Raw genomic sequence first — 26,102 nt, 5'->3', positions numbered from 1 at the left:
GCTTAGTTTCTCTTGGCAAAGGTAGTCTCTGATGCAAGGAGGAAGAACCTGCCCTGGGTGCCAGCCTTGAACAGCTGCCGACCCCTGAGCTAGCCTGCATTACTTAAGTGGAGACAGATCGATGTGCTTCTCCCAGCATGTTTTAAAAATGTTGCTAAAACCTTCCAAATGCTAGTCTATACAAGTTAACCAGCTGGATTTTTCTCCCTCTTCAGTGCTGTAGGAAGGCATGCTGTGTGTGTCTGAGCTTTACCTGGGCTCAGCTGTTTGCTCTGGTTTGGAGCAATATGGAAATAACAGATGATATACATTCTTTCTCACAAACATGTTCTTTTTTCCATACTCCTCCTTGAATGAGCTGGTGCCAGGAGTCGCTGAGATGTTAGGAAGGCTCCGGAAGCCGGTAATTTGCTCACTTAGAGCTCCACAAAAGATAGCAATTTTTTCTATGGCTCTTACCATCTAAAGGCAAATATAATTAAGAAATTGAGTCAGTTTACAAATAGGTCATGGATCATGTAATAAACTGCAATTGTTGACATTTATGGAGGCTTTTTCTCCCAAATGTTGTTTATGAAAGGCAACTGGCAAAGGTAAGGAGACAAAAACTGCTGTAGGCTCCTTTTCTGGGCAGCACTCAGCCTCCCCAGCTCCTCCTTTCTCCTCAGCGTAGCTTTTGAAGCTCCCTTTGAGTATTTTCATGTATGTACATGTGCTACAATTCAAGTGGTGCAGTAGTTGATTTTCTTGTACTGAGAGCTGTGGGATGTTAATTGCTGGGCTGTTTTTAATGGGTTTCACCTGAATGCTGGCTTTCCCTGGGGAGGCTGCGGTGCATGTCCATCATTTCAGCCATTTTCCGGGGCTTGGCAGAGCCACCCAGGGCAAGTGTCCCAGGCCAGGCACGGAGTGTCCTGCTGGGCTGCCAGATGTCCTGCGGGACCGTCACCTTCACCAGGTCAGCACGGAGGCCTCCAGCTGTCTCCAGCAGCACAGACGTTTGTGCATCGCAGCCCCAGATTAAAGTCTGGAATAGCTGTAGGCACACTTACGGTCTTGCTCTTTGCAGGAGAGCAGCAGTACATCAAAGCACCATAGCTGTCGTAGGTATGGTCAGGTCAGGGTATAGCCTGTTCTTGAAGCAGCCAGTAAAGTACCCATCAGGTTTTTCTTATTTTGGTCTGCTGTGGATTGCATCCCATTCTTGTACCAGAATCATCTACTCCAGTCAGAGGCAGCTGATCTGAACTAAAAAACCTCTTGCTTGAGGCAAAATGCATATTCTCTCTTCATTACCCACACCAGACTGGTGAGAAAAAACGAAGGCGAGGGAAGCAGCAAAAACCAGATCAGGAAGAGTTGAAAGACCTGGGGCTGAGCTGAAGCTTCATTGCGTTCAGTTTTTCTCCCGTATCTTGTGTGCTCAGAGGTGTGGTTAGTTGGATTCAGGAGAAGGAAAGTAAGGGTTAGCGAAGGGATGACCTGGAGTGAGCTTTTCCAAAGCTGGCAGTGTTGGGTTGCAAAGTTGTGTTTTGGCCCCACTGGTAAGGAGGCAAGGACAGGGCCAAACAGCGTAGAAGCTGCGTCCCGTGGGGATCTTCGCGGGACAATAGCATCTTTCATACTTCACGGCTATAAAATGCGTGAATCAACTCACCTGAGGCAGGAGAAGACAGGAGCAGCTGACATCAGCCGCAGGAGCAGAGTCACACATTCTTTTGGGGTTAGTGCACTTCCTGACCGACCCAGCCTGCGCTCCAGAGGCTGTCTCCCTCCCTCCCTGCCGCTACGAGCTGGGGACAGATGTTTCATATACTTCTTTCGTTGTGTGGGATGACCCCCACCGTTCCCGCCGTGTGGGAGCCCAGTGAGAGGCGAGGGTGGATGCTTCTGTTGTTGGACGTAACCCTGGGCAGGAGGCATTGTGTCGTGGCCTTGGTGGCATCCTCACCTGGGTAGAGTACCCTGCACCATGCAGGGTGTTGAGGACAGTCCTACCCTGCGCAGTGTGGGGACAGCCCTGCTCTCCCTCACGATGGGCAGCTAGGGATCAACATGCAGGGCTTGGCTTTTTGGATGGTCCATGTGAAGTCCCACAGTCAGGTCTGAGAGACCACCTTTTTTCCACCACAATTTCTATATTTGGAATTTTAGTGCAAAATGTCCCAGAGTGACCGAGATAGGATTAAACCTATCCACAAGAAAACTCTTGGTGCAAAATCCCCCCCTCCTTGCACTGCATGGGTCGGTGTTTGGGACACCAAGAAAAGCCAGAGAGAAGCCAAGTTAAACTCATTTAATCTTCGTCTTTTGCTGCAGCACTCAACCTGGTGTCAAAGACTCATATTAATAGGATTATTCTCTTGTCAGATGGGAGCTGGAGATAGATAGTCATCCCAGATGTGCACGCCTGGTTTGAAGGCCTGATTATCTTGTTGGTGTCAGTTCTTGGCCTGTTATCAAAGGGACTCTCACGCACATCACCTTTCAGCTCCTCACTCTCAGCTCGGCAAGGAGGAGGAGTACACTTAAACAACTTCCAGCTAGTAAGCCGACGTTTGTCATTTTTTTCCTCCGGGGCAGTAGTGTCAAGATGAACAGGCTCCTGAGTGTCAGGTAGAGGGAGGATGGCAGAAGGTTTCTCATGGTTGAGGGCGGTAGGTGAGAACAGAGCTGCTATGCCAAGCGTGGTGTATTGCTGAGCATGAGGTGCCTTTGGAGCCTTTTGGGTGATCGGGATTGGTTTAAGGTAGAAGGTCCTGTCCTTGCTCTGCCAACTGCAGGATATATCTGCTTAAAAAACAGCAAAATGCGGTGTTGCTCCTGGTGAGCATCATTTAAAAAGACCCTTTACAGGTAAAATGCAGCTTCAAATCTGAAAGCGTTACCAGCTGGCTTGAGAAGTTACCTTAGAGAGGAACCAGAAATTGAGTAAATACTCACTTTTAAAAGCATAAACTATTATTTCACTTTTATTAATATATCAAATAGATTAACTAGAAAGTCTGGTGTTTCTGGATTCATTTACATGAACCACTCAGTATCTTTCTGTAACAAAGGTATCAAGAGAGAAACCAACTGTTTCCTACACTATGTAGTGCCTGTCACTGTGTCACCAGGCTAAATACGGGTGTACATCCTTCTGAAACCAGCCAGAATGCAATAAATACAGGAGCTTCAATCTCCGTCATTCACTGGAAGGGAAAGCTTGTCCTTTCCCAAGGCACATTGACAAGAGGCTGTTTAATTGAGCTGAACAAACCAGTACTTGGGGGGGCCGTGCCGCACGGGGGGGGGAGCTGCCGGAGGAAGAGCAGCTGGGGCGGCTGGGAAACCCGCGCTCGGCGAGGAGTCTCGGCTTGAAATGTTGAATGTGCATTCTCCAGATGACTTCATGAAGTGCCGAGAGCCAAGCCCACATGCTGCACCGCAGCCAGGAGAGACAGAAATTAAACCCAAGGAGGTGACAGTAAGTAAGTAGGTGTGGTGCTCTCAGTTAGACTGGCACATGCAGCAGATGTGAACCCAACATATTGTGGCCATCTCTCAGGTCCAGGTGTTGTGGGAGTTACTTCTGTGATTCAGATAAAAACACTCTAAAGATATTCAACTTTTATGATGTAGTATTTAAGTATGATGTAAGGAAAGTGCAACCACTGAAGTTTCTCTTAAGTTAAATTAGCTTGTGTCATGTTTGAATCCTGCAGATAGCAGCATCACTAGAATTAAAGATTTTCTTGTTGTATTTGGCAAATCACTTTTAAATGTGCTGGCTGCTGTGTTCATTATTAGCACTAAACTACCATATTGTTGCATCACCAGCTAGTTCTTGCTTTAATTTATAAGACCTCTCAAGTCTCTTTTCTTGTAATCAGATTCTACTATTTCTGTATCACAGAACTGTTCTGTAGTTCTGCTAGCAGAAAATAAAGATATTTTTGTTACCATGTGTGAAAATACATAGCGTGTTAAAATTCTCTACCTCTTTCCATGGTGTGAAAAGCCAAACAAGTTTGTATTGTGCTTGATCTCTTCCTGATGCTCACCTTCGGTTTCCTCTTATAGTTGCTTTGGGTTTCATCCCATTTATTCACTCCCATAATGTTTCACCTCCTTATTCTTCTGCATTATTGTATGGGGTTTTGTTAGCAACGTCTAGCATTGCATCACCCACCCCTCTGCCTCTATCTCTATTCTCTCTCTCCACTGCAGGTCCAAGAATCATTGTTCTCTGTTTAGTGATGTTGCCTAGGTCACAAATTGCATCATTTATTAATGTTTTTACCACAGCTCACTTCTTTCCCATACCGTCTACATTGTGTGTGTGTACATTAATGTAGTTGTCACCTAGCACTTATATTTTACTCTTTGAATTAGTATTTTTTTAATTTCAAAGGTTTCTTTAAGCCATAAAAAGTGCCAATAATGAGTTGGATTTGCAGAATCACATATTCAGGCATTTCCCCAGCCTTGCAGAAAACCCAGATTACATAGACCTGAGAGGTACGTGTGTGTTAGGGCGATGTTTACACACTGTGGGGCTGTCAGCAGCGCAGGCAAACACCAGCCTTCAGTGTACAATGTGTGGCTTTAGCTTCTTGTAATGTGTATTGTGGCATACAATTGAGAAGTGAGAATGTATATTTAGGAAGCAAGAAAAATAATTTCTCTTTTATGCTATATGCTGGAGCCAGTGATGAGACCTCTGAGCCAAGTGCCTCCCCTGTTTTTTTCCACTTATCTTGAAGCTCTTCTGGATTGTCAGCTGTGAACACAGGGAGGTTAGCACCCTCTTTGCTTAAGACCATTTAATCTTAGTACTAACCTTTCATCGCAGAAAGCACCCTGCCAATGCAGGTCCGTTCCTGCAGCACTCCTGCATCCTTCGGCTGCTGCGCAGTGTCTCTGCTGACCTGCGGTGGGTACCAGAGCAATCTCGGAGAGGGCTTCCCCTTGGCTTGTCTAGTCTCACATTTCTAGTGTGATCCTATTGAGCATTGACTTGCCTGCTGCTGGTCTCATTAGTTTTCATTTGGAAATAGAGACTCAGAAAGTTCCCCTGTATTCCTAGAGGGTATTTTCCTTACATTAATACATTTTTTGTATTAATCCCATCCCAGCTCCCAGAAGGCAACATCACATCCCTTTGTTGTTGTTACAGCCCATGGTGTCACCAGTCTGACTCTTCACCGTAGAAGCTACCAGTCACGGTCACTTGTTTTCATCCCCCTGTCTCATGTTTGCTTCTGGACTGTAAGTTTGGAGAGTTTGGGGTACATGTGTCCTTATCCATGCATTGGTCTCTGTGGGAGCTGCAGCTCAGTCAGTCTGAGCAGTCCTTAAGCCCGTGCAGTAACTTCTCCACAAACATATGCACTGTGACCACAAATCCTTTTCTGCAGAGATGCCTCTGCTCTGTTACCTTCTAGTATGTTAGCAGCCTGATGAGACCCAGAGCAAGACATGCAGACACAGAACAGAAACTCATCCCTTGGGGCTGAGAAAAGACATAGCAAATATTTGTTAGGCTTGCTCAGGGTGAAGGGTGGTGGAAGGGCATGGCCAAGTCAGCCATGTACATTTACATCTACGTTTGCGGTTGAGACCGTTCTGTATCCACATTAGTGGTTATAATTAGTATGAAGAAAGCATCAGTGACTGAAGCCACTTGTGCCAGCTCTCACCTGCCATCACAGGAAGGCAGATTCCCATAGGTGCCTCAGAAGAGAAACATTTGCCGTGAGAACAGGAGAGAGGACTTTGGGGCCACTCTGGGAGGTAGAGGAAGGGGCAGACGTGAGAGGAGATGAAACATAGGGGAAATTGAATTCATTCAAATTGAATTCATTCAATTCATTCAAATTCCAATACTGGGAGATGGAGTCTTGCCGCGTTGGCAGAGCAGAGGCAGCAGAGTGACCATAATGGTGTGGAAATCTCAATGCACCATGCCTACAGCGAAATGTGAGCTCTCCAACACAATTCCCCAGCTCATGAGGATCCTATGAGCCACTACACTACTGGTTTGAGGACTAAATTTGCTTTATTGGTATGCCAGTTCTCCTTTCTTTCCCATCTTCTTTGAGCTCTTGTAGGGAGTTCCCAGTTTTCCTCTTTGCAAGTTCTGCAGGTCTCCACATCTGCTCCAGCAGAAGCACCTGCTCCAGACAAGGGCTGACAGGACCTGAGCTCACACCAGTAGTACTGAATACAAATATTGTGTACTTACTCTTGGATGACTGATTTTCACATCTGTATTCATGGTTTTCCCCTGCTTGTGCTTCTGTGTCGCACTTCTTTACTGACTGTTGAAAATTTGCATTTGAAGTCGTTGGCTTCAGTATTAGTAGATGTTTTGTGACAGTTCGGGATGCCAGACTGGGCCCTCTTCACTTCCCCAAATGTGCATCTGACTCCTTGCCCTGCTTTGCAAAGCTAGCAGCTTAGTAGAGAGGGATTAGCCTCTAGACAGGGCTTTCAGAAACAGACTTTAATTAAAGGTGCAGGATGGAGCTCAGTGATCACCTCTGATTATTGCTGCAAATGCTTTAAGAAGAGAAATTAGAGCAATGGCGTATTAAGAGGTGGGTTCTCAGGTCTTAATATCTCAAGCAGTTCAGTCTTTTTAAAGTAATTTGCTCAGATTCTGCCTTGTGGTACCTGTGTGCAAATCTGGAGTAACCCCAGTAGACCAAAGATGTTGCAGAGCAGAGTGGTTACTTTGCTCCTTCAGGTAGAGACTGTTTTGAGTTCAGTGCTGCTGAGGGCATTACTCTACTCAGAGGGGAGAGAGGGAAGCACCGTATTTATTTTACAGTGATAAGTTGTAATAGAGAACTATTCTGTGTTTCAGGCTTGTACGACCTCGTTGTTATGGTATTTCTTACTACATTACTCAGTTTCTGCTGGTAACTTGGGAGTACTGTTTGGTGTTCACTAGGATGGTATAATTATTCAAATCCCACCACTTACACTTTTAATGTAATTACGGAAACATCATTACTTGATTGGCAAGTTCAAACAGTTGTGAAAGAGAGGTGCAAGAAGACCTAAGGAGCCCCCCCTGTATTTTCATGGTCTCCAAAGCATCCTGCGCTTCCCAGACGACTCAGGCAGTAAAACGCAGCAGGTGTTAAATGATGCTGTATATTAACAAATTGCAATATCCTATCTATTGGCCTTGAGTAGTGTCTGGGTGTGAGTCATGGACCCGTACAAAAAAAAAAAGCCCTACCCAAATTCTGGTTACGAGTGTGGATGTAAGGGGGAAAAAAGTGTATTAAGTTGGTAATATTAAAATATTTCCTCTTTTTGGGTGTTGACTTAACTTTAACCACCTGTTACAGCATTTTCTGAAGCCTCGGGTTACCGCCGTAGAAACAACATGCAGGAGATGTCTTGAGCCAACTGAGAAAGCGAGTCAAGAGAGGTCATTTTACAGAGTTTGAGCTGTTTTAAAGAGGAAGCTGCCCGGCACGGGAACCTGGTGTCACAGCACAGTTTCCTGCTCACAAGAGCCTCTTTCAAAGACAAATGTGAAAGGATTTAGCCATTAAACGTGGAGCCAGCAGCAGTCCTGGAGTGAGAACATGGGGTTGGATTTCCATAAGGAGACTGTGAAATGTCTCCTTTGCCAAACAGGTCTCTGAAAAAGAGGCAGAGACAAATTGGTAATTTTTTCAGGGCTAGAATATTTTATTTTGATCTTGAATGTTCTTTGAAATTTTACTGGTTTTTTGTTTGGGTTTTTTTTTTTTTTTACTTATACATCCATCCTTAATTAGAAGGGATTTTTTTAATGTAACTGAAGTAGAAGATACATTTGGCAACTGGGGAAGCACTTTTAAATTTTACTGTAATGAAATTAGAGTAAGTTAGAGGTCATGAAGGCTCAAGTCTGGCTAAACACACCCCACCCCTCAGGGCTTCGTGCCTGTGAACAGTTCCTCCCCCCCACCCCAAAATGCGCTGTTGGAGTTTGCTTCTGCTTTGCTGCTCAGCATAGCTCACCATGTGAACTGTCCTGCTCCACCTCCTTGTAGCTGCAAATGCAGCCATTTGTTTTGGCCAGGAAGGCAGAAAATAAAAAAAAAATTAAAAAAAATAATAATAAAAGAAGAGTAAAAGCCAGCTGCTCTGGGGTAATTCTCTGCTTGTGGGGGGATTGGAGGAAGAGCTGCATCCACCTCGAGAGTCAGCCGTGACGGGAACAGCCTGAGCTGGAGGTCAAGAGCAGGGACTCTATACCAGTATGGGATTTTGAGTTATATATAGACATCAAAAAATATATATATGGGGTGGTAGAAATTATCCAAGTCATTCCCAGTGAGAGACTCACCGGAATGGATATGTTTCGGTTAATTTATATTGGTTTCAGTGACTCGATATTGGGAGATTTCTGGTAGAAGTGTTTTTTTCTCCACTAGATGCTTTCTACAGATGTCACGGCCAGCTGTCGTGATACCTTTGTGTGCATCTTGCTTTGTGTTTACTTGACGTGAGGGATGGGGTCTGTGTGAGGAATTGTGGAGCCAGGTTGGATGGCAGCTGGGTAGCACTGCTGGCCACCACGCTGCCGGTAGCACTGCTGGCCACCACGCTGCCCCCAGCCCTCCCGCCTGTGCTGCCTCTGACCTGGAGCGTGCCAAAGCCCTCTCCCTTCCCAGCACATGTTTACGGGAGTTTTGTGGGACTTTCCACTAACGTTGCCCCATGCTGAGCTGCTGCTGCCTGTGCTGCTCAGGCACCCCAGCAGCCCTATGAACCTCTCCTGATGCAGGTTGCAGCTGCTTTGCCTTTCTCCCCATCACCAGCTGTCATGTCCAGAGAGAAATACTTTTCCATGCAAATACTGAACCTCTGCTTCCCTTTCCCAAGGGTCCACCTGTGAGACATTCAAGGAAATCAATGCTTCGAGCAGCCAGCACTGTGAGGTCCTGCAGCTGTGGACCACCATGGGTAGGATTCGACCATCTTATGTCCCCACCTGAGATATCAATGGGTTTCTTGCAGGCTGGGAGGCAGAGAGGGGTTTCTGGTGTGCTGTGCAGAGAGAAGGAGTGAGTCTCCTGACAAGCCCACAGGACGTTTGCAGGGATTATTAACCCAGTGCAGTGACTGTGGGTGCTATAACTGGGTGCCCTGTCAGCCTTTGGAAAGTTCCTTCATGAAGATGCTCAGCACTGGACGAGTAGAATAATGTCAGCCTAAATCTAAACAGGGCTAAAGAGGTTTTTGAAAACTGAGGAAATTTTAGAAAATACCTAAAATCCACTTTTCTTCCAAGAACGATATCACCGGATTGAGGCCATGATGTAAAGCCTATTTTTATCGGTGCAGAGAGGAGTGGCTGCACTCGAGGGCACAGTCCTCTGATGTCCTGTCTGTACAGATGGCCCTGGAGCTCAGGTGGTGAAAAAGTGTGCTCTGGACACTGAAAGAGCAAATCCTTTCTACTAATTAAACTTCAGCAATTATCTGAGCTCTTGGGAAATGACTCCACAGAATGAAGAATCCTGCAGGAATTCAGATAAGCTCTTTGCAGAGAAAATCCTGATTTACAGACAGCTGCTTTTCGCAGTATGTAGTACAAAATTTTTAAAAGGATTTTAATAAAATTAGTATTATACTCACTCGGGGATAATATTTATCCCAGATTGCATGCATACAAATGGCTTACATGGAGGTTTGGTATGTTTTATGGCAAGGTGACAGAACCTCTACTAATGCTTGGTGAAATCTCGCCCTTCTGACTCAGTGGTTTCTCGGGAAGCCGCACTCTCTTGGAGTCGTACCAAAGCACAGTCTGGGAGCTCAGGCTGAAAGCTTCATGTCCAACAGTCCCGTCATGCTCAGGCTCTGCTGGTATCAGTGAGACTATATGGTTAGGATTCCTAGAATGAGCATTTTCATATTTTCCCTGAATGATTTACATTTTAAAGCTCAACATTAACGGTGACAGTTTTTAAGGATATTGATATTTTTCCATAAAATACAACTAAAGCAATAAAAAATAATGCCTTTCAAGATATTAATAGCAATCTACTGCTGCTATAATGGAGAGATATATATTCATTAGACTTTGTAGAAAATACAAACAGCCTTGAGAAAACCTCAGTGTACAATGAAACTTTTTTCCATGGGTAGTTTATTCCACGAGAGTCAAAAAATGCTTCTTCTGTGGCACCATTAAGGTCATCGTATGTCCCGCTTTCACTGGAGGTATCCTCTTTTCCACTTGGAAATTTTGCTTGAGTTGAAAGAGGGGGCTTTCCTAATGGATATTAGGATGTCCAGCAATCTGGTAGAGCAATAATTTCAATGGGATGCCTGGAAATGGTCGATAAATTGTCTCTGCGCCGGTAAAACTTTGTGCTGCACATGATAGTGGTGGCACAGGGAGTCATCCTGCCCTGCTCAGTGGTGGGCATATGCCTGCTGGGTGTTGGCACTCTCCTGTAGTGAGCCTCTGCTTGCTGTTGGATACCCTGAGCTCACCAAATCCCACTTGTCTGGATTGTCTGCAGCCTTGGCAGAGTAGGAAGGAAAGAACCATCACCCAGAAGAGAAAGACACAGTCATGCTGCCCTTGGCCAGAAGGATGTGGCTGCTGGGCCGAGGTTAGCCTGGCACGCTCCCGGTGATGCCCTGCTAACGCTGTGGTAAGATCAAGTATGTATTGAGACAACCCAGTGTTTTCCTCTGTTATCCAGTATATTAAATTCCTTTAAAGAGAATCTTTTGGTTATGGAAATTGTTGAGTAGCCTTATATTAGTCCTAAAATGCAAAATACCTGTTTCGCTCAAGATCTGTGTCTTACAAAGTGTCTGGCAGAAAATCTTATCTCATTCTTAAAGAAGTGAATCATGTAGCTATGACTCCATTTCTACTGCTCAGCTGAATAGAAATCATTAGATAGGCATTTGAGATTACAGTATCGTTTCTGAAGATCAGTGTAGTTTCTGCATTTCACCAGTGGCTCCGAGTCACTGATGTTACCCACTTTAATCTGTCATAACTCGACCTGCCCTTTCTCTGCATTGGCTTCCCAAGATGATGTATGGTGATAAGAGTCAAGCTCTTGCATTCTCCTGATTTTGTCTGTGGGGCTGCTTTTCTCTTTGGGAAAGTTTTGGAGAGAAAAATACCCAGTGCAGGTTCAGGACTATAGAAACAGGAAACAAATGCTTTGTCCTTTTTGATTTGTGTCCAGCATACTAGTTTTAACGGCAGGGATCCAAGAATAATCTTCTCAGTTGACCATGAAGCCAAAAATACAATGATCTCATTGCCAGTGGCCAGTGACACGTAGATGGTTAGCTAATCAAAGTTTTTTTTGTTTTTACATTGCGTTTTTAAAAGATTGTGTGGGTTGCCTATCAACAGAGAGTCTGGACAAAGTACATAGCATTTTTTCTATAAATATTGCCAGTGCCTGGTGAGTCTTTCCCAAAACTACAAAAGGTTGGTAAGGCTGGTTTTGCCTGTTTATCTTTCTGTTCTTATTTCTTTAGTTTTGTCACATGATGCAAGCAAATATTTTTTGTTTCAATTTCTTATTTGCTTAAGTTTATTTCCTCAGGCTTCTTATTTGCTTATTTGCTTCTTATTGTCTAACTCAGCAGACCTCAGTTAACAAAAAATATCAGCAAAACTGGTCAGTTGAAAATCACAGAATCACAGAATGGTAGGGGTTGGCAGGGACCTCTGGAGATCATGTAGTCCAACCCCCCTGCTAAAGCAGGATCACCCAGAGCAGGTTGCACAGGATCACGTCCAGGCGGGTTTTGAATATCTCCAGAGAAGGAGACTCCACAACCTCTCTGGGCAGCCTGTCCCAGTGCTTGGTCACCCTCAGAATGAAGAAGTTTTTCCTCATGTTCAGATGGAACTTCCTGTGTTCCAGTTTGTGCCCGTTGCCCCTTGTCCTGTCACTGGGCACCACTGAAAAGAGTCTGGCCCCATCCTCTTGACACCCACCCTTTAGATATTTATAAGTATTGATGAGATCCCCTCTCAGTCTTCTCTTCTCCAGGCTAAACAGCCCCAGCTCTCTCAGCCTTTCCTCATCAGAGAGATGCTCCAGTCCCCTCATCATCCTTGCAGCCCTCCGCTGGACTCTCTTCAGTAGCTCTCTGTATTTCTTCAACTGGGGAGACTTTGGAACAGTTTCCGCATTGCCCAGTATATCAATAACTCTTTCAGCTGATACATAACTGTTTTGAAAGCTTGTCTGTAAACAGAAATGACATCAGAAAAACATGACCATCATCTTTTTTCATTGTTCCCTCCTTTGTTTTCCAGTCAAGATAGCAAACCTGAACTTCATCCAGCAGGAAGCATCCCCGTGGTTTCACTGTGGGTCACAGCAAGGAGCAGAGCATATCTCCAGGCAAAAGAAACATGGGAATAGGGAGACATTTAGAAAAATAAACCCGATGGATTTCGTTTCGCTGATACTGTTTTGAAAGGATCCCTTTGAGGTTCCTAATACGCAGTACGGGTGCGAACACTGAGGCAGAGAAGCTAATTCCTTTTGCTGCTCCCAGTTTTGAAACTCAGGGCCTGACCCCAGCTCTTCCCACCCCCCTTGCCATCCCCAAAATAGTTTTCATCCACTCTTGCTTTGAAACTGCAAAGAGAGAGAGTTGAGCAGAGCCCTGGCTTCCCTGGGGAAGTTCTTGCTTTAATCAGACCAAGTGAGTAAAAACGTTTGCAGGGGATGCGTAGCTACGAGGAGAATGGAGGCTTTTGTGGGGACCCATCAGTTGCTCCCCCGGCAGCACGGCCGGGCACCCCAAGTGGAGGCTCTCTCTTTTGAAGGGGGGTTAGTGATTTAAAAGTGTGTCTCGGGGTAAACATGTTGCTGTTATCTTACTCTGTACAAAATACATCATTTACTTGAAGACTGTGCCCTGAATTGATATTAATGCTGGAGCATCCCGTGACTGCAGCTTAGTTTGTCTGGTGCTTTCACGGATCTTTAAGAAACCTGTTTCAACTCCTGTGTACAACTGGTTACAGCTGGGAAGGCAGAGGTGCCCTTGAATAGCCCTTTGGGGTGAGTGGGTGACTGGGCTCCCCGTGCCTGGGCTTCGTGCACCCCGATGCTCTCCGGGATCTCCCCATGCCTGGCAGTGCCCCGTCCAAGCCACTGCGGCCACCGCTGCGGCGCACTGTGAGATGTGGCTGCAGGCAGCGGAAGCCTGCTGGGAAACCGTCTTTTAGCTGTGGACATTTAGCTATGCATTTAATTAGACTTATAATGTAAATGGTATTAAAACCCTCTCCCTTTAAAGTTCTGAGAGGCTTAAAAGTTATCGCAGTAGTTAGGCAATAGTTTTGATTATGTATGGAACGAGATGAAGCTGTATGGGAGATGACGGAGCCCCCAGCAAGTCAGTCTGTGACTCTGGTGTAGCGATCTGGAGTGGGGTTTTTCATCTGAACAGGTCCCATGAGCGCTGTAAGACGCACAGTCTCCGTGGACATTAGCATGAAATGGAAACCCACCTCTTCAGCTGGAGTGGCAGCTCATGTGCCGGCCGTGGAGCGGCAGCGAGGGGGGGCTCCTGGGCTGTGCACCCCCACCAAAGGCCTGCATGACCAGGAGCCAGGCACGGTGATGGTGATGGTGATGGCAGGCAGGGAGCCGGCCAGACCCGCGATGCTGGGGCAGGCTCAGCCCCGCTGCCAAGCACAGCCAGGCAGAGGAGTCTTGCCAGTCCTTGCTAGCAAGGAAAGCCAGCTGGGGTACAGGGAGATGTGCAGAGCCCAGAAAGGAACATTGTTTTGCATTTTACCTGGCAGGAAAATCTCCTCATCGGTAAAATGCTCTGGAAGGAGCTGGTTATTAGCATGCTCACCCTGTCTTCCACATATCATACTTCCCTCTGAGTATCCCTTATCCTTTCTACTTGTGCTTTCTGCTCAGGACAGGGACTTGTTTCCTTGCCCACCTTGTTACTGCTGCATCCCTGCCAGCTTCCCCTGCCTGCATCTATGCCCCCCAGCAGTTATAACCCATGTGCACCAGGTATCTGAGGAGCAAGAAGTGATGCTGTGGGAGGATGTTCAGGGAAGTTAGCTGTATTTTCAGCATTGCTGTGGTCAGAATTCGGGAGTGCTTATTCCTGCCAGGAGATCCAATTTGCCTTACTTCCCACCCTCTAGAAATATTCCCCCAGACTAGTGTTATCAACCCAATTAACATTTCAAAATTCCCAGCTTGCAGGTGCTGGTTTCAGAAGAGCTAATGGCAATCTTGAGCAATGTTGAGCAATTCAGTTGGCATCAATTTGTTCTTAATCCCCTGTTCAAGCTGCAAACCAAAATAAGTTTTTTTCTTTTCAATATTGTGTACAAAGTAAATAATCCTAAACAGCACAGGCTACATTAAAGACAACGATGCCAAAATTAGTTAATTTTTTTCTCTTACACACGTTGGGAATTCACAGTTGCTGTATGCATAGTTTCTCCTCCCACAGTTAGAGGATTTTAGCTGTCTGATTTAGCTGGTACTGCTGTGGCTGCTGCCGAGGAGACCACGGAGTGAGAGGGGCCGCAAGCCCCGAGTTCCACTGCCCACCTTCCCCAGGTGTCCCAGCTATCCATCTCTGTCAAGATGAAGAGATGACTTGAATCATAGAATCATAAAATCATAGAATTGTTTTGGTTGGAAGAGACCTTTAAGATCATCAAGTCCAACTGTTAACCTAGCACTGCCGAGTCCAACCACTAAACCAAAAAAGAAGTACATGAAAGTTTGACTTGACGTGTTTTTAAGAGTGTCTGCAGCCTGTGAGCATTAGAGGTGGCTTTGCCTGGAAGTGTCTGGACAGACTTGCCGGGATCCTTTCCTTGCGCTGACCCTGACATCATTTCACAAGCGTGGCTGTGGCTAATGCTGTCGTGGGGCAGTGCAGTGGCAGGGCACGAGCTGGCATAGCCACAACCCAGGTATGTACCCCATGTCCTGGGTTGGCCAGGGCACCCCTCGGGTGCTCTGAGCTGCCGCAGCGGCAGCAGGATGGAGCTGGAGGCAGTGTGATTAATGCTAATTTAGGGAGAGCTGGTCACTGCTACAGTCATACATAGGCACTCATTCTGTGCCAGCGTGGACCATTGCCTGTCCTCCAGCAATCTTCCAGCCTTGGCCTAGTTAATCATAGAGTTATAGAATCATAGAATGGTTTAGGTTGGAAGGGGCCTTAAAGACCATCTAGTTCCAACCCCCCTGCCATGGGCAGGGACACCCTCCACTAGACCAGGTTGCCCAAAGCCCCATCCAACCTGGCCTTGAACACTTCCAGGGAGGGGGCATCCACAGCTTCTCTGGGCAACCTGTTCCAGTGCCTCACCAACCTCACAGGGAAGAATTTCTTCCAAATACCTAATCTAAATCTCCCTTCCTTCAGCTTAAGGCCATTCCCCCTTGTCCTATCACTCCATGCCCTTGTAAACAGTCCCTCTTCAGCTTTTCTGTAGGTCTCTTCAGGTACTGGAAGGCTGCTCTAAGGTCTCCCTGGAGCCTTCTCTTCTGCAGGCTGAACAACCCCAACTCTCTCAGCCTGTCTTCATAGGAGAGATGCTCCAGTCCTCTGATCAGCTTCATGGCCCTCCTCCGGACTCACTCCGACAGCTCCACATCCTTCTTGTACTGGGGCCCCCAGAGCTGGATGCAGTACTCAGGTGGGGTCTCATGAGAGCGGAGCAGAGGGGCAGAATCAATAATCCCAGATACCTTCTTTTCTCCCCAAAGTTTTTTCTCCAGGACACTCCCCTCCTGTGTAGCTCGGTCAGGACTGAGCCCCCATTGCCAGTGTGCTTGCATACCCTGTGTGGCTCAGCTACCTTCTGTTTTACCTCGTCCTGTGGTCTAAAATCCCCCCATAACAACATGTAACACATCTTTTTCTTCACCCTTCCTGTGGACCATCCAAACCTTCTTTTTTTCAAAGGATGCCAGGCAACATTGGCCAGTGTTTGCAGAACTGACTATCTGCAGAAGGGATGCTGCAGCAGCTACACCTTCCTGGAAGTTTAGAGATGTTGAGGTGTGGATTCAGACACCTGATTTTAGGAAAACCCTTACAACCTTTACAACTCGTGCTGTGCAGTCCACGTGGCATGTTTTTACTGTCTGCATGCTTGCCCTGTGCATCCCTCGTCTTTTGCTTTCTGCTCTTGCCATCTTGATTTTCACCCCAAGCCTTTTCCTGGGCAGACTGTTGCTCTTCTTTGGGGCTGCTGGGTCAGGAATGAAGCTCTGCACGAGTGCACTGGCAAGGACTCAGGGAATTAGGCTCTAGGCCCAGTTTTGGCTGGGAGTGAAGCCTGCTGAAGTCAACGGGAATCTTCCTGTTGACATTATGGGGTTTGGAGAAAACCTAGGCTTCGACGTTCTTCAGAGCAGTGATTCCAATGTGAACCTTTGGCACTGTGTGAATAATAAATAATTATTTTTATATATCCTTTCCAAAGCCCACAACTTGTGTTGGCAGTCAGTGCTCCTAAATGCATGCATCTGAGACTGACAGCCTGAAGCAAAGGGACAAAAGCAATGACATAAGCTTCGTGTGGCCAAGGGGAATAATTTCCGTGTCATTTCATCCGACTTAATATAAAGAAGGAATTGCTCCTCAGTGGCTTTTCCGATCCCAATGAAAGGGAGACTTTGACTGAATCCATTAGTGCCTTTCTAAGAAATGATAGGACATTATACAAAATATGTTTATGTTTTCCCAAAAGGAGGTGACATTACTTTTCTGTTATTGCACCATTTAGTATCACTTTTCTCTAGCAAAGGAGAAATTTGTACTTTCATCTGTTCCTGCCAGAAACCAGGAACTACTTAGGGATGCACGACGGACATTTGCCGCTGCCCATCGCTCTGGCCTTTTGGAGAGCTGAGGCCAGCAGCAGCCCCTGCGTCCTTTGCCAAGGTGCACTGAAGGCACTCACACTGGGGACACGAACACAGGTTCTGTCCTGAAACGTGTCTCCAGTGGGGCTGCTCGCTGACTGGGAAGACCCTGGGGTAGGTTCTCTGTAAATTCACAATTATGCCCATTTTCATTTTCCTTTCTGGTAATGTTTTCTGCTGTTTTGGCAAAGCATCTTACTTAAGTTCCCATCCACCATTTTCTGGGCCGCTTACATTCCTTCAGGATATTTTCTCTGTACTGTAAGCTGCTGAACTTTTCGATAACGTAGAAAATATTTTGAAGAGTTTTCTTATGCATGCTCGTAGATGTCTCATTTCTACTCATAGAAGTGAAGCTTTGTAGTGCCTACAGCAGTGGTTTGGAAGGGACAATATTAATACACTGGTATTTGATGCATTTTAAATCTGTCTCCGTGGTGGTGGAAGCACACATGCAAGGAAGGGACTCGGCCCTGCAAGACTTGCAGACTTTCTGAGGCAAACTGAAGCTTAGCGCAGGACTACGCATCTCACTTCTATGGATGTCTGCTGATATTTTACTGCTGTTTGCTCAGCGGGAAGTGTGGTTTGGGTTCCAGCTTTGCACAGGCAGCCAAGTGTTGCCTGCGGTCTCCATTGCTACAATCTGGTGCTACTTACATGCTACTGCCACCCAAACAGTAGAGAGGATGCTAAAAGTATGACATCCTCATCATTAAATGAAGGCTTCTGGACTAAGTGTGTATCAACTCCCATATGTAAAGACATGGCTGGAAGCAATGGGGGATGGAGGTTTGACCATTCAAAGACATCTACCAAGCAATGTTTGCTACCCATGGGCACACCTGCTTCTTATGAGTTGGGAAGAGCAAGAGGTTATTTGAACCTATAGAGGGTCCTTATTCCCCGTTTTGCTAGCCAAGGAGTTTGCATGGCTGTTGTAAACTCTGACATCTGTTACTTCCAGATGCATTACAAAGCAGAATTAGAATACATGTGGGTTGGGCTATCTATGAAAGCAAGCTGTGCTAAAGTATTTATATAAAATATTGAGCTTTGATATGCAGCCTTAAGATGTTCACATATAATAAACCCAAAAAGTGTTAATTATTTTATTTCTGCCAACTTAAAAAACAAACAAAAAGATCTTTTCTGGCCAGGTGCTGCCATTGCCAAATGTGCATTTCAGTTAAACTTTGCTGTGTTTACATTTCTAGATAATAAAATTCTTTGGTTTATGGACTGCCAAAAGATAGAAAGCTGAGATTAAAGTCTCGGATTTGATTTGGTTTGTCATGAAGTAGGGGTAATCATGAAACAATGACTAGTTAATCAATTCCAAGTTATTAGTGTATTTTAGAGAGGTTCCAGCTTTTGTCAGCCTTACTGTCTTCTTTTCTCTTTGTAATGCTTCAGGGTACGTGATTGCTATTAAATCTGTTCATTAGTTTGATGGAGGATGAAGATGGGTAGTTCTGGTTTTGAGGAGCCTATTCAGCAATGACAGTGACACAACAGACAACAGTCTGCTTTGATTTCCACCTTCTGGAGATTTCTTTTGTAGAAAGCATACGTAAAATAATATTGCCAGGATATAAATTCAGTGTGCAGGGACTGCGTTTGTAATGAACACCTCTTCTCCTGTGCAGCCATCCAGCTGTCCAGAATCCTCTTTGTCCAGTCACTGACATGTGAGACGCTAAGAGTCTTTTATTTTAATCTTTCCACCTTACTTTTTGTAAACTTGGTTGCAACAGCTTTTGAAAGAACCTTTTATGATTTGTTTAGAATATTTATGTTGTCTTCATTACCCCAGCATTTCAGCATCTGCACCCACTACTCCACGACGTACAGATAAGTGCCGTTATCTGCACTTTAGGGAAGAGAAACTCGAGGACAGAGTGACAAAAGCCATTGGTACAAGAGTTTTAGGCATCAGCCCCGCAAAAGGACGGATTGAATCCTGTACTCCTCCTTGGTCCATCCTGCATTTCCCTTTTCTCAGGCTGTCCGGGTGGCAGGGGCTTGGGCTGCCAAGATCTAGGCAGCCCACTCAAGCCACCCTTAGCAGGATGCCTACGAGTCCCGTCTGCCAGCAAGGCTCATGTTTTTAGAGCCCTTTCAGGAAGACTCCTGCATCCAGCCAATTTGCTGAAGCCAAGCAGATGATGGCTGTGAGAACCAGTGACAGCTAAGCCTTGCGTATGTGTATGTGTTCATCTGTGTGAAGGTCTGCTCCAAAGAGCGAAGCGTAGCCAGAGTTTCTCCTGTGTAGCATCACTTGAAGGGTGTTTCACACCCTTAACTGAAGCCATCTTGCATCTGCTAAAACATGATAGGGACTTTTTATAGCTGTGTCATAAGACCTTTGAAAAATCAGATTTTTAGAGCCTTTTTAGCAGAATAACAGATTGGTTGTGCGTGTGTATTGGATAGCTGCATATGGTAGGCATGTCAGACAGTGAAAGGCCATAAAGTGTTCCCACTCTATAAAATAGTACTTCCTCATACTACTTTTCTGACATTTCTGGCAGCAAACATTTGAAACTTTCATGGGATATTTCACTTGTGAATCTCAAAACACATGTATCATTGTATATTTAGGGCTGAATTCAATTCCCAATAAAGACGAGGACAAAATTTCCACTTTCTTTATTGTACTTGTTCCAGACCCTCAAAGCGAATGTTGTCTGTTGAAAATAGAATAGATACTAATTTGGTCCCATAAAACTACAGATTGTTTCAACTTTCCATGAATTTCTGAATGAATAGATGATCGGATCCCGTGGTGCAGCTCTCAGACTCGCTGGTGATATGAAAGAGGCTCTTGTCCAGCCGGCTGTATAGCCGTGCCACTCTTTTGTTGCCTATAGTACACATGCTCTGCTCCTTTTTTACTCTCTTTTTATTTTAATGCTCTGCAACAGGGCTGCACAAAGCCGAATTGGCTTTTAAAACACAACTTCATTTTGCAGCTATACGTCTGTGCCCGGTTTTCTTTTGTGCTGCCTGCGGAACAAGGAGGCTGTGTGGTATCTGACACTGGGCTTTTCCCCGTGATTTATTGACTGTGTCAGAATAGCTGTTGTGAATGCTGGGAAGCTCTTGCATATTGTGACAGTTGATATTGATTATGACAGTTTGTAGACTCTAGTGCGTTGTCAGACAGTGGATCGTATTTTGTCTTCTTACTATACATACCATGGGCTATAGATCATAGTGTTTTCTTAAGAAAAGGACCCATTGTCCAGCGTTCTTGCTGGTATGAGAGAACTTCTGTAGCGTATTGTGCAACAAATAGCAAAATAGTTCAGGCACCCTATGGGACAGGCAGGCAAATGTCAATTGCTTTAGGGGGAAAAATGGGGAATAGTTTGTTCTGGTTCTGGCCTTTCAGGGGAATGAGCCCTGCAGTTGACAGAAGTGGGTAAACTAGTCTGAGGATGTCTTATATGAAAATACGGTGCATCCTGTATTGTCCGTTGGTCGGAAATCCACAGACAGCATTGGAGGAGGGGGTTGCAATGAGGATTTTGGCTACTGATAATTTTTAAAGGTTGCTTTGGGTCTTGATGGAGGGTGAAACTACACGTTTCTAGAATGAGTCTGAGGAAGAGGAGATAAAGATTTCTGCAAATTTGGGAGAAAGGGAAAGCTGGTGCAGGAGCTTCTGTGAAGGGCACATCAAACAGATCACCCCGAATAATGACCTCTTGTGACTGTTTGGTTTTAGCTAGGCAGTAGTAAAGTAGCACACAGGAGAAAAGATTTTTCTGTTTGCCTGAAAGCTGCTTCAGGGTGGAAAAAAGTCAACAGCTGAACTTTTACAGACAACCTGATCAGGAGGGAGTCAAAAGCCATTTGGTTAATTATGCTGCCGTAATTTACTCTGTTGGTGCTACATTATTGGACGAAAAATCTTCCAACAATACATTTCTTTTTAAAACAAAACAGCAGTTGAGGTGTAGCAGTGGCAGTCGATAGGAAAGGAACCATTCTGATGAAAGACCTTTTATAAGATACCATAATGAGTCATTAACTTTCACTTTGAGATAGTAGACCTTAGGAAAATGACCTTTAGCAATCTGTGCTATTAGAATTTTGAGCTCACACTGGGTTTAGATTGATTCACTTGCAGTTTCTGCTGCGATTTTACATTTATGTGATTCAAAATCCATTTCTGCATGTACCTTATGGTTGAATTGAATAAAAAGTAATAGTAGGTCACTTGTGAAATGATTATTTCTGAGATACTTTGGGCTAAAACTATGGCACTGAGTTCGGACCTAGGGGAACTGGATTCAGTCTTAACTCCCCTGTGGACCTGATATTGGCCACTCAAACCAGTTCATCTCTCTCATGAGATGAACTCACCCCCATTTCTGGTTGTTTATTTACACTATGAGATCTTTGAGAAGGAACATTTCCTATCAGAAGCCAGTCTTGATCTCTCCTGGGATTTCTAGATGCTGCTGTAATACTAACCATATTTTCTGTAATGTGATCTGTATTTTCTTAATGAGTCCTTAATGTTAGCAAGGAGACAGAATTAAACTAAGTGGTTTGGTTTCAGTGATGATGCAATTTCCCATTCCATGCTCACATTGAATTTGGATAATAGTACTCACTGTGTCATAATTATGTTTCATAATGATAGAATACTCTAGAGTTTGTACATTCACAGCTCTACTGTAAGCCTCAGGGTGCACTGAGATTTTACAGTGGCAACTCTCAGTCCAGTGTCAGGTATTAGTGCTATATTTTTATATTTACGGGTTTTATTGCAGAACATCCACAGCAATATCAGAAATGCTTTAAAGGAAGTATGAAATGGAAGAGTTTTTAAATGTCTGCTTTTTACTACTGATGCATTTTATTCTATTTTTTTTTTTAATTTTCATAAAGTATTTTGAAGGAGTTAGGTGTGAGGAATGGAGTTCAGGTGTTCAAATGTGAAGACTTGTTTCCTTAGGTGACTTTTAGATAAAGCTCTGGTCACAGTTCTCTGTCTGTGCATAGTTCTGGTTCCTTAAGCCTGAGCCTGTGCCTGGAGAAGATAATTTTGCTGTTGTGCTGTGAAAAACGACAGCTTACCAGCACCGGTTGTAGACTAGCAGTGACTTGTATGAAGCTGCATTCAGTTGCTATCAGGAGAGGCCCCTTCCCCTTGGCTTTCCCTTGTCCATCCTGGGGCTTTCAGGCTATCTGCTTGCTTGCTAGCTCTTGCCAGTCATTTACCTGGGATGTTCTCCAAGATTCTGGGCTCTTTTGAGATGTCCCTGATCCATTGAGTTGCAATCCTTCAGAGATTTTGTTTTGTTTTCCTGAGCGAAGACATTGGTAGTCACTGCAGAAGGTCCCTCTCCTGTCCTGGTGCCCTGAAATCCCTCACAGGTCTCTTTTATTTCCGGGACACTGCGGGAGCCTCCTGGTCCATAGGTTGAAACCTACTCTCTGACATCGCCGTTATCTTTCTCTCTTCCCTTCAGATGGTGTCCACAGTGTCACGGCAGTCTGCACCCTGCGCGTCACCATCATAACAGATGACATGCTCACCAACAGTATCACAGTGCGGCTGGAGAACATGTCCCAGGAGAGGTTCCTTTCTCCTCTCCTGTCCCTGTTTGTGGAGGGGGTGGCAACAGTGCTGTCCACCGCCAAGGACGGCATCTTCGTTTTCAACATCCAAAATGACACAGATGTAAGCTCCAATATCCTGAATGTGACCTTCTCGGCTTTGCTCCCTGGTGGCATTCGAAACAAGTTCTTCCCCTCCGAGGACCTTCAGGAGCAGATCTACCTCAACAGGACCCTGCTGACCATGATTTCCACGCAGAGGGTGCTGCCCTTCGATGACAACATCTGTTTGCGTGAGCCCTGTGAGAACTACATGAAGTGTGTCTCCGTCCTGAAGTTCGACAGCTCGGCCCCATTCATCAGCTCCAACACCGTCCTGTTCCGCCCCATCCACCCCATCAACGGGCTGCGGTGCCGATGCCCCCCAGGCTTCACGGGCGACTACTGCGAGACGGAGATTGATCTCTGCTACTCCAATCCCTGCGGGAGCAACGGGCTGTGCCGGAGCCGAGAAGGGGGCTACACTTGTGAATGCTACGAGGACTACACTGGTATGTGTTTATCTTATCTTTGACCCATGATTTATACGTTAGACCATCAGCCAGGCCAGCTCTGTGTCAAGCTGAAATTGCTGACATTCTTAGTCAAAGGGAGAAAAACTCCTGGCGCTGCCTTCTGTTCAGGAGAAGGCTTGTGAGTGTCACATGTCACTTAGGGTATGCCCCGTATCTTTGTGCATGCCTGGTGGTAGGAACTGAGCCTTGCTCCAGGTCATGCAGAGGGCCCAACAGCTGCTGAAGCAATTTGCATTGTGTGAATTTCTGCTCAGAATGCTTTATGCAAATGTATTTCTTCTGTCTGGAAGGAAAAAGGTGGGACACATCTCCTGGTTCGTGGTTTTGCATGTTAACACCTTCCTGGCCCCTTAGCAGTCCCCTCCTACGAGGGTATAGTGGGGATGCGCAGCCTTGGTAGGAGGTCATCAACCCTTGGTCATCAACAAGTGCAGAGCATGAGGGTGGTTCATGGTCCCAAGAAACTTCAATAATGCACATTTATGGGAAGTACTGCAAGTCAGCTCCAGTTTGTCCAGATATACTCCAGAAGAACGTAGCTGCTTCCAGGCCTGTCTCCAGCAGCCTGCTGAGGAACGTACTTTGCCTCATCATGGACTTGACAGCTAATAAAGATCAAAGTGCTGCTTCTCAAATATGCCTGAGAAGTTATGAAAGAATATTAGCTGAATGTTTTCTGGTGCTTCAGTAAAGTCAGTGGCATTATTTATGTATTTGAAATTGCACACGCATTTAAGTGTTCTGCACTGACGTGCTGCCGGCTGTAATTTACGCTGACGGCTCAGCAATGTCTGCTGTGACCCCCACAAACGAGGGGTGAAGCAGAGGGGGCTGTTCCCAATGCTGCCTCTCACTGCTGAAGTTATAAAAAATTGAAAACATAAATTATTTAAGTCTCCATGTAAAAACAATCTAGATGATGTGTATGCCTACTGGGCTGGATCCAGCCCTCAAGGTGGAAGGGTTTTCCTTCACTTTCTGTGGCTTTTGCCACAGGGCTGTAATGAAAAATGCGATGATGGAAGGAGCCAGGAATCAGTGAGCAGGGATATGGCAGCAGCAAGTGAACTGGGCTTTCCTCAGCAAGGGGGACGGGAGATGCTCCCCAAGATCGGAGCAAGGCTTAGGGCAGCAGGACCTTCCTAAGGAGATGCAGACAAACTTACTGCCTGCTTGGTGAATTCCTGAATAGAGCTGTGAGATGGTTAGGATATTTGGTCTTTGCTGAGGAGTGATTTTCCTGCCAGGCTTCTCATGAATGACTTCAACAGTGAAATGCATTATAAAGTCATTATCCATTATGTACAGCTAATGCAAAATACGTGCAGCATTGGGCATCACAGAATAGATTTTATGAGTTGATTTCATTTAACATGTTTATGTACTATCATACTGTAAAAAGGAATGGTTAGAAGTAGCAAGTTTCATTAAACAAAGCTATGCGTGTAAGTAGAGTTAATTCATCCATGTCTTAGGTTTTGGAATGACATGCATTCCTACATCACATTTTGAGGGTCACTTGCTAGAAATCTTCAGGAAAAAAAAGGCTAAATATACTTTAAAAATGAAAGAGAATAATCTTATATTAATAATTGATGAACATATTTAATAATTAACGCTGTAGTCAGAACAGACATGGCACATATTTAGAGGAGAGGCACCATATTATTCATACACAAAGAAAGATTTGATCTGTAACTGTATTTTCAGTGCATAGTTGTTGAGTTAAAAATTAACCGTCCTGCTGCCAGGATATTAACGTGATCAGAAGTCAAGGAGTCAGCACTGCTTATAGCCTTGCCATCTTTAGGTTTCAGAGTTAACTATGCTTCAGTGAAACACTTCATTCTTTGGAAGGACGGTTTGGGTCGTGATCGCAGTCAGGTTGGCCAGGGGAAAACACACCCAACCATGATCAAGAGGGCTCTGGAACCCCTTATCCTGTAAATTGATACAAATATTACTGAATATTTCTGTTTTATTGCTGAATGAATGCAGTAGAAATTTAGTATCTACGCTGTGGTTGGTTTATGTTACATTAGTGCCTTTAGGCTCCATGTTGCATGAGAATGTTTTTTCCATCAAACCTGACACACTTACCCACATATGGTGGTCATTAGTTGGTTGATTTTCATCCCCTTTACAGAATGAGGTGGAAAATGTTATCAGTGAGTAATCTATTACCAGAAATATTTTATGAAGATGCATTATTGAATCTTGTCCCAATCCCACTTAAGAACTTTTATGTTACCTATGGGTTTTGTCCTTTCTTTAAATCATTCATATCCATTTGCAAGTTCAGTTTCTATCTATTAATCATAATACTGTGTTTTCCGCTTGTATGTAAATATTTATTGTTATCAACGATACAGATTTTATACCTATTTAATATTTAAACAGCATAGGTTGGTTTCAATAGCAGCAGTGTGTATTGGCTCATGGAATGCAGCAATCATAAATCCGAATGACCAAAGAATTGCTAAGGCTAAAAGTTGGGAGATTCTGGTATTACTGAAATGTTACCATGGTATTAACTCAGTTTAGTAACATGCCAATATGAGGTACTTAGGAATCTTTGAATTAATTGTAAAAGATGAAATATGAATGGTAATAGTCAATGAAATGCAGCCTGCTCTGGGAGCTCTCATGTTTCCATTTTCCAATTAAGAGCCTATGTAGGAAAATAATTACGAGAAAATACTAAAATCTGTCATCTGGGGAGATACGCTGCAACTCGATGAGAAATCACTACACAATCATAACCCTGTACTGAATCTGTCTGACTGGTCACCTGTTAAAAATACAGTGTTTATTTCCTGTAGAAGATAATTATGTCCCATCTTAATCAGATGGAATTTCCCCCCATTTTTCCACCCCGCTTTGAAGCCCTCCATTTGTTTTGATGTAATTGTTAGTCATTTATACATGATGAAAGTTCCTCTGTCTTCAGGAGTCTTCTGTTACGGGCACAAAGGTAAGCTGAGCTTCTACAAGATATTTCTGAAACCTGATTACTGGCTAGTTT

General features: G+C 44.8%; 1 protein-coding gene across 8 annotated transcripts in view; it reads left to right on the top strand.

Annotated features, from left to right (window-relative positions):
• CELSR1 (cadherin EGF LAG seven-pass G-type receptor 1) overlaps positions 1-26,102 on the top strand; it is a 179,629-nt gene that overhangs the window by 52,395 nt on the left and 101,132 nt on the right. For all 8 annotated transcript variants that reach the window (XM_054847505.1, XM_054847552.1, XM_054847525.1 and 5 more), the window contains exon 2: positions 22,415-23,053. In XM_054847505.1, coding sequence (XP_054703480.1) covers positions 22,415-23,053 — 639 coding nt within the window. The remainder of the gene's footprint in view (positions 1-22,414; positions 23,054-26,102) is intronic.

This window comes from Grus americana, chromosome 1 (assembly GCF_028858705.1).
Source record: "Grus americana isolate bGruAme1 chromosome 1, bGruAme1.mat, whole genome shotgun sequence".
NCBI lineage: Eukaryota > Metazoa > Chordata > Aves > Gruiformes > Gruidae > Grus > Grus americana.
The sequence above is the reverse complement of the archived record's forward strand: the minus strand, read 5'-3'. Positions and strand labels throughout refer to the sequence as shown.